The 13,172-nt window shown below is 37.0% G+C and overlaps 1 protein-coding gene across 1 annotated transcript in view; it reads left to right on the top strand.

The window, feature by feature from the left end:
* The window catches only part of LOC142318437 (uncharacterized), a 39,553-nt gene that overhangs the window by 18,076 nt on the left and 8,305 nt on the right, over window positions 1-13,172 (top strand). The window contains exon 5 of the mRNA XM_075355024.1: window positions 3,846-3,971. Coding sequence (XP_075211139.1) covers window positions 3,846-3,971 — 126 coding nt within the window. The remainder of the gene's footprint in view (window positions 1-3,845; window positions 3,972-13,172) is intronic.

Here is a 13,172-nt window from a genome sequence, read left to right as displayed (position 1 = left end):
TCATAATATTTGTTGTCTAGTTTTTCCCTAGGACAATTTTTTTCCACTCTCCTGATGGCATCCACCTCTGATGACAAGGTGTCTGAGGCCTCAGACATGGAATCTTCAGCCATTTCTGATACATGGAGGATGTTTTGCGGCTGGATTTGGATAATACTGCCTCAAATAGAGCATGTCCACGTTTTGAACAAAACAGGCCATTGATATCAAGTCTCCAAGTCGTTAGCAAAGCTAAACCACCTTTTCTATATGGACAATTTAAAATTGTATGGCAAATTCCATGATGAAATTGAATCCCTATTAAACACATTAAAAAATCTATAGATCTGATATTTCCAGGGAATTCGAGCTGGATAAATGTTCGGTCTTGGCAATAATATTGGTCTTGCAAAATTGGAGTACATCATTGGCATATTAATGCTAAATAACAATGAAATAAAGAGCCTAGACCCTGAAACAGGATACAAATAATAGGAATTCTAACGGATAATCAAGCATAAGAAGTAAAAATCAGAATAAGCAAAGAGTTTATCACGAAAATTAGGACAGTATTAAAATCAGAACTCAACGCTGGCAATACCATCAACGCCATGAACACCTGGGCTGTTCCTGCTGGAATACTCAGTCAATTGGACACAAGCTAAATTAGAAAACCTAGACCGAAAGACTCGGCAGATAATGATAATAATTCATGTCTTGCTCCCGCAAAGGAATGAAGGAGGAATTCAGGCTAGGAATGAAGAAGAAATAGATCTGATTCAAATACAGCAATCAGTAGAGGAAGAAAAACAAACACTGGTGGAATGTATTGAAGGAAGTTAAGAATACAGTTGAAGAAAGTCTGCAAAGAAGGACTCTACTCTAGAAGGTGAATAAAGTAAGAAGATTATTACAGAGTGGAAGCAAATGCCGACTGTGCAAAGAGGCTGAAGACACAATTGAACACGTAATTTGCAGCTGCAAGAAGATCCCACAAACGAACAGTTTAGAGAGCCATAACAAAGTAACCATCATCATTCACTGGTATTTATGCAAAAAGTGTTGAATAGGAAAAAGAAAAAAGTAGTGGAAACATAGTTATGTAAACTATGACATAACTATGTAGTATACACAGTTATAAATGAACAAAATCCACGAAGATTGAAGTTATGGACATCGAGGTTACACCACATGGGTCGTTTAAACACCTCAAAAGAAGTAGTCGGGTGCAGACTTGCTAAGATGTACTGAGGATGAATAATCCACGAAGAACCTCATGAACAAGCAGTCGTAGTGCGTCGACAATTGAGTGCCTTGCTAGTCGTTTCTGCATATCGGATAGTTTCCAAGCCTGCCATTCTGATGCTTGCCGGCTTTATACCACTGCTCTTTTGGCTAGGGAGCGCCAGGCGACCTACAGGATGCAGCCAGCAGACGGAGACCATCGCCGAGGAGGAATGGACTCGCATATTAATCGCCTGGCAAGAGACCTGAGACCACAGAACCAGAGGATGATAAACTCCAAGACTTGTCCCTAAAGTCAGACTGTGGGCAGAGCGGTGCCATGGAGAGTACTACGTAAACCCAGTTTTTAAACGATCACAGATACTTCTGCGCTTATCTCTATGCCATAGGGAAAGCGGTATCCTACGACTGCCTCTATTATCCTGGTGTACGGAACGACCATGAGCACATATTTTTCGAGTGTGCTTCGTAGGCGGCAGATCAAGGAACACTACGAGTGGATCTTGGAGGACTGAGTCCCCTTATTGTGGTTGCTCCAGGATCTGAGTTGCTGGGAGATTGTGGCCAGATTCAGGGGAAGCATTCTCAGGACCAAGAAGTGTGTCCTGGATATTCCTGAGCCAGGTGCAAACTAGATGATCGCCTTCTCAGGTTAGGATAGGAGGAGTCAGCCTGTAGTAATGTGTAAAAACGTTCCCTGGTAGAAAGGGAATGTTTTTGGTAGCTTGCTGATGATTGTTTGATAAAATCATAAATGGGAGTCCAGCACTCCGTGTATAAGTTCATTTCCACCTCCCTCCAAAAAAAAATTATTTTATTATACTTGTGACCAATAAGATTTTAATACGCACTAGACTTCTTCTCGTGTACTCCTACCATATTTCTTCAATTTATTACCAGAATAAATCTTCTTCCACGTTTTTTTCCACTGTTATTCTCCCCTTAGATGTTCTTAGGGTCATTATCCATCAATTTGTGTAATCTTTGTCTTCCTAGCCTTGTAACCATGGCATCACAATATTGTTCGCACAATTCTACTTCTTACATTATTAAGTTTAAGATCATTTCATATGTTTCATACCTGGTTTCCTTTTTGATAATTCTTTGGAATTCAGTTCTATAGCTAGAAGCCTACTCCAATCTCTTCTGTCAACTTCCGTACCTCTACTCCATTTGTTATTGTTATACATGTAAAATAACATTAATTATAATAACTTTTGTTTTTTCTGCCACCTTTTTATTCACAACAAATTTCTGTTAGTTTGAATAGTGCCTTTCCATTTTATTATCAATCTGTAATTTCATTAACCACCAGTTTCCCATTACAAATCTCAGTTCTTGAGAATGTAAAAATTTTCATTGCTGTTACAGTTCCCTAACCAACATACAAGGTGAGTGAGATAAGTAGTAAGACTGACTTTTTACTTACCAAAGCGTTTATTTTTTTCAAACAACAATATTATCTCCATCAAAGTAGTTCCCTTGGGCATTAGTACACTGGTGGAGTCGTTGTTCCCACTCCTGGTAGCAACGCTGGAAGGCTTCAACTGGTAGGGCATTTAACTGATCGTCACAGTCTTTTGAATGTTCTCCAGAGTTCCAAAATGACGTTCTTTTAAGACATGTTTCAATTTCGGGAAAAGGAAAAAGTCACAAGGACTCAAATCAGGTGAATAGGGCAGTTGAGAAACCGAAGGAATGCGTTTTCAGGTCAAAAATTCCCTGATGAAAATGGCCGTATGACTCGTGGCATTGTCATGATGAAGCATCCACTCATCTGCAATGTCTGGTCTCACGCAAATTACTCTTTTTCTGAGCCTTTCAAGGATACCTTTGTATCCTTGGAGGAACAAATTCTTTATGCACGATACCCCTACTGTCAAAAAAGCAAATCAGCACGGTTTTGATCTTTGATTTGCTCATTCGACATTTTTTCGGTCGAGAGGATGACGAAGTGGCCCACTCTTCACTTTGCCACTTTGTTTCAGGATCGTACTCAAATATCCAAGATTCATCACCTGTGATCACATGATTAAAGAATTTTTGGTCATTGTCAGTCCTCTCAAGAAGATCAACGCACACGTTTCTTCGATTGTCCTGTTCTGTTGTGAGGGTTTTCGGCACCAATTTCGCTCAAACCTTTCGCATGTCCAAATCGTCTGCCGTTTGATGTACGGTGAAAGTATTTTAAATTTAACTGTTCACTTATCATCCTTATTGTTAAATGATGGTCTGATCTCACAAAAACCCTCACAAGCTCAACGTTTTCGGCAGATTTTGAAGTTGAAGGTCTCCCTGAGCGAGGTTGATCTTCAACGTCTGAAAATTCAAAGAAAAGTTTGTCAGTACTTAAGGATATAAAAAGTTAGGAATAAAGATGTTACTATTCTAACTGTAAACCAGAATGTGATGATATATAAAACATTCATGTATTAAAAATTTAAATAAAACCATAGAAAAGGTATTGACAAAATAAAATTTTATGACAATTGGCTGTAATTTATTGTATATTATTACAGAAATTTATAAACATAATTAATACTCAAGTTATTTATTCATACTCGTAAAGTACAGTAATAACAACAATAATAAAATCACAATAATCATGTGTTCTGTTTCAGAAAGTCATATATGTCCTGAAAAATATTTTACATGCAATAAAACATTTCAGTGTATTCAAGAAAGATTTGTATGTGATGGAATTTCAGACTGTCCTGATAAGACCGATGAAGAGGCTGAAATGTGCAGTGAGTATGATTTATATGATTTACTGAATTGTTTATGGCAAAAAAAAAATGTTACAAAAATAAAGTAAATATAGTGTGCAGATGCGTGGAGTAAATAAACACAAAATGTACTTTACACAAAAAATTTTTTTTAAGTATTTAAATAATAGATCTAACCACTTTCTTCCACAGAAATAAGAATTACTTCAGTTACTGGTTCTATTCAGAATATGCACAGTTTTGGAATATGATGTATCAAATGTGCAAAAAAGATATCAGGGTTTTAATTTTTATATCTGTTGGATGAGTTATACAATGTTGATTTAAGGACAAAATCAAGGAGCAGAAAGGACAATTTTAGATGTGTGCATGGCCATTGATTAATTCCCTGTCGTTCCACTTGACAGGGCTGCTGGCAAAGATAGCAACTCCTGAACAGAAAGCTTTCTTTGTTTGGTTTTTCTAAATGTGAAACTAAATGAAAGTTCAATGTGCATTCTGTAGAAAATTTAATTGTGATTCCCCAAGTGATAATAACAATTATCAATGGCATAAACAGTTTGAAGTGACAAGATATCTGTGTAAGAAGAGTAGGGAACAATCAAGGGTGTCTGAAAAAATATTGAACATGTCAAGCAATAGCTCCATAGTTCTTAGAAATTTGTCAGGAAGGCCAGCCGCAAATTAGCATTGCCAGTGGTGATGATGTGGAATGTTTTAAAAAAATGCTTACATATGCATTCATACTAGTGTTACAGGTTTTAAAACCTGTCAACTACAGAGTGCATTCCAACTTAAACGACCAAAATGTTGAAGCATGAAGATGACAGCAATTTTGATCATATTGTGTTTAGTGATGAGTCAACATTTCATCTTGTTAATGCATATAATGTCCATATCTGGAGGTCTGAAAATTCCCATGAACTCTTACAATGTAAAAAGAATTCCAAAATTAAATAGATTCTGTGCAATATCCTGATGGAATTTCCAACCATTTTTTTTTTTGCTAAAGCTAGCTAACAGACGTTGCTTATTTAGATAATCTGTATACAATGCTCTTTTCTCAGTTTCTCAGCAAGAAGGACAAGATATTTGGCAACAATATAGACAACACCTCTTCACTGGTATAACTCTGTATGGGATTAATTGAAGGATTTTTTCCCTGACTACTGAATTGGTTTTCCAGAGCTTGACTGGATCATGAACTAAGATCATGACTGATGTGATTTTTTAAAATATATTCTGTATTTTAATCTACCCTAGTGATCTACCCAATTTGAGGCAAAAGATTGAAGCAGCTGTCCATTACTCCAGAACTCTAAACATGCTGGTTAAAGTACATAACAAACTCTCCTATTGATTGGATGTGTGCCGTGTGATGAAAGGTGCTCATTTAAGGTGCTCATTGTAAGGAAATATTGTAAGAGATCCTCTTTCATTTTATTTGTGATTCATTACGCAAGGTCAAAATTGAGAAAAACAACAATAAATGTTGTCATACAACATTTACTGTTGTATGACCAAACAATTTGGACAAAGTTCTATGAAAAGAAAATTTTTAGATATGGCAGAAAGTTTTACAAATGGGTACACAAATTTAATTATAGTTAAATTTCAGTGACTGGTGAGCACTAATACAGATATCCAATTGAAATTTCAACTCCAAAAGTTGAAAATCATATAGACTCTCCATCCAAGAAGGCTAACAGAGTACAGGTTATATTATAGTTGAAAAATTTCAAATAAGCATCGGTACAGTCACCATCAAGCCCAGGTACCTTAAAACAAGTGCAAGATGGATTCAAAGCGAGTTGACAGATCACTATAAGGAGACAAGGTTTTGCATGTGAACAGTGCTGAAACAACTGCATTCAGCAGGAATGCTTTTTTGCACAGCATTCTTACCTGTGATGAGACACAGCTTTATCATTACAAAGCAGAATCTAGAAGACATCATGGTGTGCAAGCACACAGGTTCACCTGTCAAGAAAAAATTCTGAACCTGACCATCAGCAAGAAAAATCATGATAATCTTATCTAACGATAGATCTTTAAGATGATAATCTTTTGGGATGCAAAAGACCCAGATTTTTTCAATTGTCTACAAGATCAGCAAACAATAAACAATACATACTACTCTGACATGTAAAGATTTTCATTTGCATGATCCACTCAAGGAGGTTCTACGTGGTAAGAAGTTTAATGACAATGACAATGTCAAATAAAATATGCTGAATTGACTACAACATCAAGACAAAAGAGTTCTTTGCAGCAGGCATAAATAAGCTGATTCCGAGATGGAAAAAGGGGATTAGCATTGCTGTAGATTATGTTGAAAAGTGAAAAAATGCCACATTGATTAAATAAACTGTTTTAGCTATAGAGCAAATTTTTTTTAAATATTGAATGACCGGTCGTAGCTTTAAACCCCTGATATGCTTTTTTGTACACTCCTTTAATAGTTCTCTTCTAGTGCACTCTGATGGTGTAATCTATAAACATAACCAATGATAACTGATAAATTATGGTGCACTGATTAAGTTTGTAAGTTACATTAGATGTGAATTTTTCTTTTTTTTGTCTTCAGTCATTTGACTGGTTTGATGCAGCTCTCCATGATTCCCTATCATCACATAAAGATGTGAATTAAGAAATTAATTCTTTTCTTTTTTTTTTTAATTGAAGTAGTGAAGCTTCAAAAAAATATACATCATAATTACCAGTATATATAATTGTAAAAACTTTAATTAGAATAAAATTAATTTTATTACATAACAAAATCCAGCCTGATTCTCACATAATTAGTTAAGAGTCACTTTGTTAATACAGTTTTATAAATATTTTCTGAAAATACAACTACATCAATTAACAGTCAAACTTACTTTTAATGCTTTACAGAAGGTCTTCTACTTTTCCCTCAGTAAAAAAGAAAGAGTTTAAACATAAAAAAAAAAACAGATTGATTACTAAAAGAATTGTAAAATCATTCTATGCTGAGAAATCTCCATGAAATATCTAAATATAATTTGTCTGAAAACATTCATAATTATTTGAAAAACTGTAAATGAATTTCCATTAAGCTATTCACTTTGCTAAAAGATTATATTATGATAATTTAACATCCAAATCAAACAATTAATCTAAAACTAGACTGTGAGCGGTCATCATATGTAAGGCAGATCTGGAAATAAATTTTGAGTATTTCTATTTCCCGTTGACTTCCAGGTAATTAAATATGAAATGTTTTTTAAGTATAAAAAGTAAAAATATTCATTGATATTTTTGAAATTTCTGCCATTAATTTTAAGAAGTTCTAGATGTCATTGATTGTTGCCCATCAAATTGTTGTTACAAATTTAATTAATGAATTTTTCAACAACGGAATATTTCCCAGATGCATTAAGACTTCTGTTGTTATTCACGTCTTTAAGTAAGGATCAGCACTTGTTTACAAAAATTTAAGCCTATTTCATTATTGTCCATATTTACTAAGCAGTTTTTAAAATTATAAAAAATCCTATATGGACAGCACATGACTCTCTTTCTACGCCTATTAAATTACACATACACATTTTTTAAACTGAAAGGTACATAAAACTTTATTTCATTAATAACTTCTAATATTTTTTAATATATTTTTTTATTTTTTTATTATTGAATTATTATTTATCGTACAATTTTTTTTATAATTTATCGTACCTAATACTTATTAATAAATTAATATATTTAAATTTTAAAAAAAGTTAAAAAAAGCAGATGAAGTCTGATTCGACCGATGTGTCTCCTTGTAAGACCCAAATATTTAATTAATTAAATTTTTTACTTATGATTATCGTTGAAAAGGTCTCAATGAGAGCTTATTACTGCAGTCAAGAAAAAGACCAAAATTCAAATTGTTTGGATTTTGGACTTTTTTAGACACTTATGGTGCTCTCGATTGCAGTCAAAAGGGAAGGTGCACAACTGGTTGTTACAACAATCCTAAATCCAAAATTTCAACATCCTACGGCAATCGTTTTTGAGTTTTGAGTTATGCAAGATACATACATACGAACGTACGTACAGACGTCACGCCGAAACCCACCGGGTTGGTGTAGTGGTTAACGCGTCTTCCCAAATCGGCTGATTTGGAAGTCGAGAGTTACAGCGTTCAAGTCCTAGTAAAGCCAGTTATTTTTACACGGATTTGAATACTAGATCGTGGATACCGGTGTTCTTTGGTGGTTGGGTTTTTCAATTAACCACACATCTCAGGAATGGTCGAACTGAAAATGTACAAGACTATACTTCATTTACACTCATACATATCATCCTCATTCATCCTCTGAAGAATTATCTAAACGGTAGTTACCGGAGGCTAAACAGGGAAAAGAAAGAAAAGAAGGTATTCAGTCCGGTCGAGTTTGGAATGTTGAAGTGAGTAGACGTAACGTTCTGCACTCTTTGAATTTTTCTTTTATTTACGGATTTTTGTTAGATATACAAGGCACGTAGAACTGGTTATTGAAAGAAGGATTTTTTGGAACAGTATTTTCGTATTTTTATTGAGTTTGGACATTCGACTGATTTTTTATTAAGTTTTTTTTTAGTTCGTCCTTATTGCCTCAGCATTAAGGTCTCTAACTGAGTACTCTCGAGTGATATGCCGGTTGTTAGTCCGGGTAGGGCAATTGTTTATTAAACTGAATATTTCGTTATCTATTCTGATAACATTGTGTTTTAATTGTGTTTAATATAGTGTTTGTAATTTATTTAATACTGATAGTGGTTTATTATGCGGAAGGTAAATAATAATTTAGTATTAAATTATTGATTTAATAATTTCATTTTAATTTCTTGTTATCTTATCAGGTCTGATAAGAAAGATTACTAAGTAGCTTTACTTATAAATCTATTGTGATATTACTGGTACAATAATTTATTTTATTTTATTGACATATCTGTTGTTATTAAATACTTTAGAATTTATTTAACTTCATACAGCGTGTCTCGAGAGTTAGTAAAATGAGAAGACGACGTTCGCTGCCTGAACCAAAGACCTCTCGGGCTGCTTCTGAGCAACCTAAGAAGACAGAATTTAAAGGAACAAAACGGATGAGACCAGTTTCTTCAGAGGAAGAGAATCCCACTACATGTGAATTAAAGGCATTAACAGCCCGGTTGTGTCAGACTACGATTATGAAGACTTCCATAACGCGGGACGAAGCGGGGAGCGTCCTGTCATTACGAAAAGGAAATAACGAGGAACTTCACGTTCGATAAAAAGGTGCTCAGAGTGCGGAGCAATTTACGCGGTCCTCAGACAAAAAGCAGCCGAGCTACAGGTAGATTTGAAGTCCAGCGCTAGTAGAAGAACTGTTGTTCATATTAAAGATGTGAACATCAACACGATTGATCAGGACATTAAGGAAGCTTTGGACTAGAGGCTTGGCGATTCCGAAGAGTACAAAGTTTCATCCATTAAACCTGATTCCCCTTTTTGGGGAAACCAAGAACATTACTGTAATCACCACTCTTTGTGCTGCCCGGAAACTGGAGAGTCTAGAATTCGGATCGGTCGGGTCCAGTGTAGAGCATATATACGCGAGGATCATGAGCGCTGTTTTAGATGTTGGGGCTTCGGCCACAGGGGCTCAGAATGTCGTGGACCCAATCGTATTAGCCTTTGCTTCAATTGTGGTGGTAGCGGGCATCAAGACAGGCAGGAAATCGACCAGATTCTCAAAAGTGACCGGAGGTACCGATCGGTAAACTGGTGATCACCTAAGATCGTTCAGATGAGACGAGAGTTATAGCGTCATAGCCGCCGTATGCAGAGACTGAGAAGAGCTTGTCGTGCAGCCTATGACGCGGCCGCACAATTCTACGTCATAGCAGACGGGCCTTGAATTATGAGATCAAAAGATCGAAGACCAGTAAATGGCGCAAGCTCTGTGAAGAGCTGGATGCGGATCCGTGGGAACGGGCGTACCGGATCGCGATGAAGCGGTTCAGCCAACGGTTGTCTGTTCTCACAGAAGAACAAACGTGTAGAAAAGTTGCCAAGCTTTTCCCTTGTGAGGGCAGTAAAGAAGGAGAAGCCATAGATTGTGGCAAAAGCGTTTCTCAATAGAAGAGGTCTCTGCGGCAGTACTCAGATTAGGTGGCAGGAAGGTCCCTGGCCCAGACGGTATCCCGGCTGCCATATTAAAGGGACTGATCAGACGTGCACCTTGGGAGATGACAGTTACTAATTATGGCGTAGTGAATAGAACATTCCCAAGGTGCTGGAAAGATTCGCGTTTCGTCTTCCTTCCTAAGCAGAGTAGGGATGAGAGGATCCCGGAGTATAGACTAATATGCCTGATCAATTGTACGGGCAAAATCGTCGAGAGGATGCTGGCTTCGTGTGTGATAGAAGAGTTGAATGCGGGGGCTGACATACACGCTAACCAGTTTGGTTTTTGGCGGGGCCGCTCGACGCTCCAAGCTGTCTCCAAGGTCGTAGAGTGAGTGGCCGGGGTACATGGAAGACCAGGGGCATACCGTTACTCATTGCTGTCGACGTTCGAAACGCATTCGGTTCTTTGCCGTAGAAGGTGATTATGGAGGCTTTGAGGCGGAAAGGTATAACTAATGATCTTCACCGACAGATCGGAGAGTACGTTAAGGACCAATGGTTAGTGGCTGATACGTTGAACGGCCCTGTCAGAATTGTCCGTATTGGGCCCCCTGTTATGGCTAATAGTTTATTATAGTGTCCTTGCTTTGAATCTTCCTGCGGGCTCGGAAACGACTGCATATGTCGACGATCTTGCCGTGCTGGTTCGCGGCAGAACTGAGGCTGATTGAGGAGCGTGGAAATATGGCACTTGCTATTATCAATAATTGGATACGCGACAAAGGTCACGAGTTATCACCCAACGCATATGAGTACATAACACTCACGGGAAGAAGGAGAATTGGTAGAATTAATTTGAGAGTGGTGATCATCCCCTTCATGTCAGGTCTTCTATCAAGTATCTAGGGGTCACAATAAATCAAGGATGCAGGTTTAGCACACATGTGGCAAATACATATAATCGAGCGGATACGACCGTTCAGTCACTGAATTACTGATATATTATCTCATGCTGCTCCTCGAGCATCTAAGAGAAGGCTGATTTCATCAGCAGTTATCTCAGTTTTGTTATATGCCACGTCGGTCTGGGGTAAGGCGGCACGTGTTCAGCAAAATTTGAGCAATTTACAGAAAGTGCATAGAAGGACGTTGTTGGGAATATTTTCTGGGTAAAAGATGGTTGCGTACGAGGTGGCTTGCGTACTGGCAGATGTGTCCCCTATTGATTTACTAATTGGAAAGCGCATCCTGGTTTACGAAGGCATGGACAGAAAGGACGCTAGAGCGAAAATATTAGATGATTGGAACGAAAGATGGAGATCGGGTGTGAGGTCTATCTGGACAAAAAGGTTATTGCCGGAACTCATTACATGTATTAACAGACCCCCACAGCAAAGTGAATTACCAGCTTGCGCAGTTCTTCTTAGGGCACGGCGCGTATGATTATTACATTTATAGGTTCAGCTCTACATATAGATGCAGCTCTCTTCGCTGCATGTTCCGTTGTGGCGAGGATTCTGCTGAATACACAGTATTTCACTGTGAGGAGTAAAACGATCTCCGGGACCAGGAGGGTTTAACTGGTTTAAGTTCAGAAGATCTTGTCAAATATATGATTGAGACAGTACAGAATTGGCGAGCGTTTGACAAATACGCGACCGAAGTTTTAAGAAAGAAGGATGAAGAGGTTCGAAAACACGAGTTTTAAGACCAGTAGGGATGGATAGCCCCAGTTGCGAGGTCCGGTATTACGAGGCGTGGTGGTACCAATTAACGGCTGGGGACTACATGGGGTGAAAGAACAAAAAGATAAAAGACCCGAACCGGTGGGGACACCTTTGGGTGAGCCCCATTATAGTGAGCACAAGCGAAAAAGAAAAGAGCCAACCAGCGAGCCGAACTGCCATGCCGGATTTACAGCTGGCAGGCGGGAAGGCTCGTTTGAGTAAATGGACACTTTCCTGGACTGAGGTTTACTTTTTTTCTTTTTTTTTGGCGGAAAACACCTGTGCGTTATCATCGCCCTTAATTTTCTGTAATAAAAAGGTAAAATAACACTAAAAAAATAAAACTAAATAAGGTTTAAAATTAATATAAATTTTATAATAAAAAATGTAAAACTAAGTTAAAACAAAAGTTAAAAAATTGAAATAAAACTCAAAACTAATATTGCAGACGGAGTCTTTAAATACAAAAAGTAAAATAATAAAAAAAGGAAACTATATAAAACTCAACTAATTCCGATAGCGAGTGCAAAAGGCTCCCTACTCGGATAATAAAATTAAAGACATAGAACAAAAAAATCAAAATTGAAAGTAAGGGAAAAAAATTATCAAAAACTCTTCTAGCATAAAAAATATATATGACAATATTAAATTTTTTGCATTAACCTAGTACTATGAAAAAACAGAAACATCCGGTTCAAAATTTCTTTATCATTATACAAGATACCACGGATGTTTCTGAGTAGATTAAATGTACGATGCAACGCCGCATAACATATGCAGTCTATGAGAATGTGGTGCACAGTCATGTGGCAGTTGCATCATGTGCATAAGGGGGGCATGTCCTCCTGACATTAGGTACTCGTACATCCTATTCACAATCGGCATAGGATTACTTCTTCACGTTGAGGTTTTCTGCAATCTTTATTATCGACGGAGTTTATTATCGACGGTAGTCATTCAGTCACTCTGCCACCTTGTTCTCAGTGATTGTTTTACACGATTAATAAAATCAGAGGTAGTAACTCAGGTGGTGAAAGGAGGTTGAGTACACGCTTCTTTGGCAGCATAACCTGCTTGTTCATTACCTGGAATTCCTACGTGGCTACTTAATCCCTACGAGGTTTACTTAATTGTATGTATGGCAAATTATAAAACATGGCTATATAAAACATTAATTTTAGCAATTATTAATTATTAAATAGCGCGGCCAGATTCATCACTTGTTATGTTAATGCAGTTGATTTTCATTTTTCTGGTGCATTTTCAAAACATTCAAGTTGAATTCATTTACTGTTAGTTGTTAATATCACTTGAGTAGATATGAAATCTTTCTCATCCAGAAGTTGATAAAGAGGCTGCGTATCTGTTGTTAATAAAAAGGCTAATCAGTCACTA

The sequence above is a fragment of the Lycorma delicatula genome, chromosome 1 (genome assembly GCF_047948215.1).
Source record: "Lycorma delicatula isolate Av1 chromosome 1, ASM4794821v1, whole genome shotgun sequence".
In the NCBI taxonomy this organism is placed as follows: Eukaryota; Metazoa; Arthropoda; class Insecta; order Hemiptera; family Fulgoridae; genus Lycorma; species Lycorma delicatula.
Note: the sequence above shows the minus strand (reverse complement) of the source record. Positions and strands in the feature narration are given on the sequence as shown.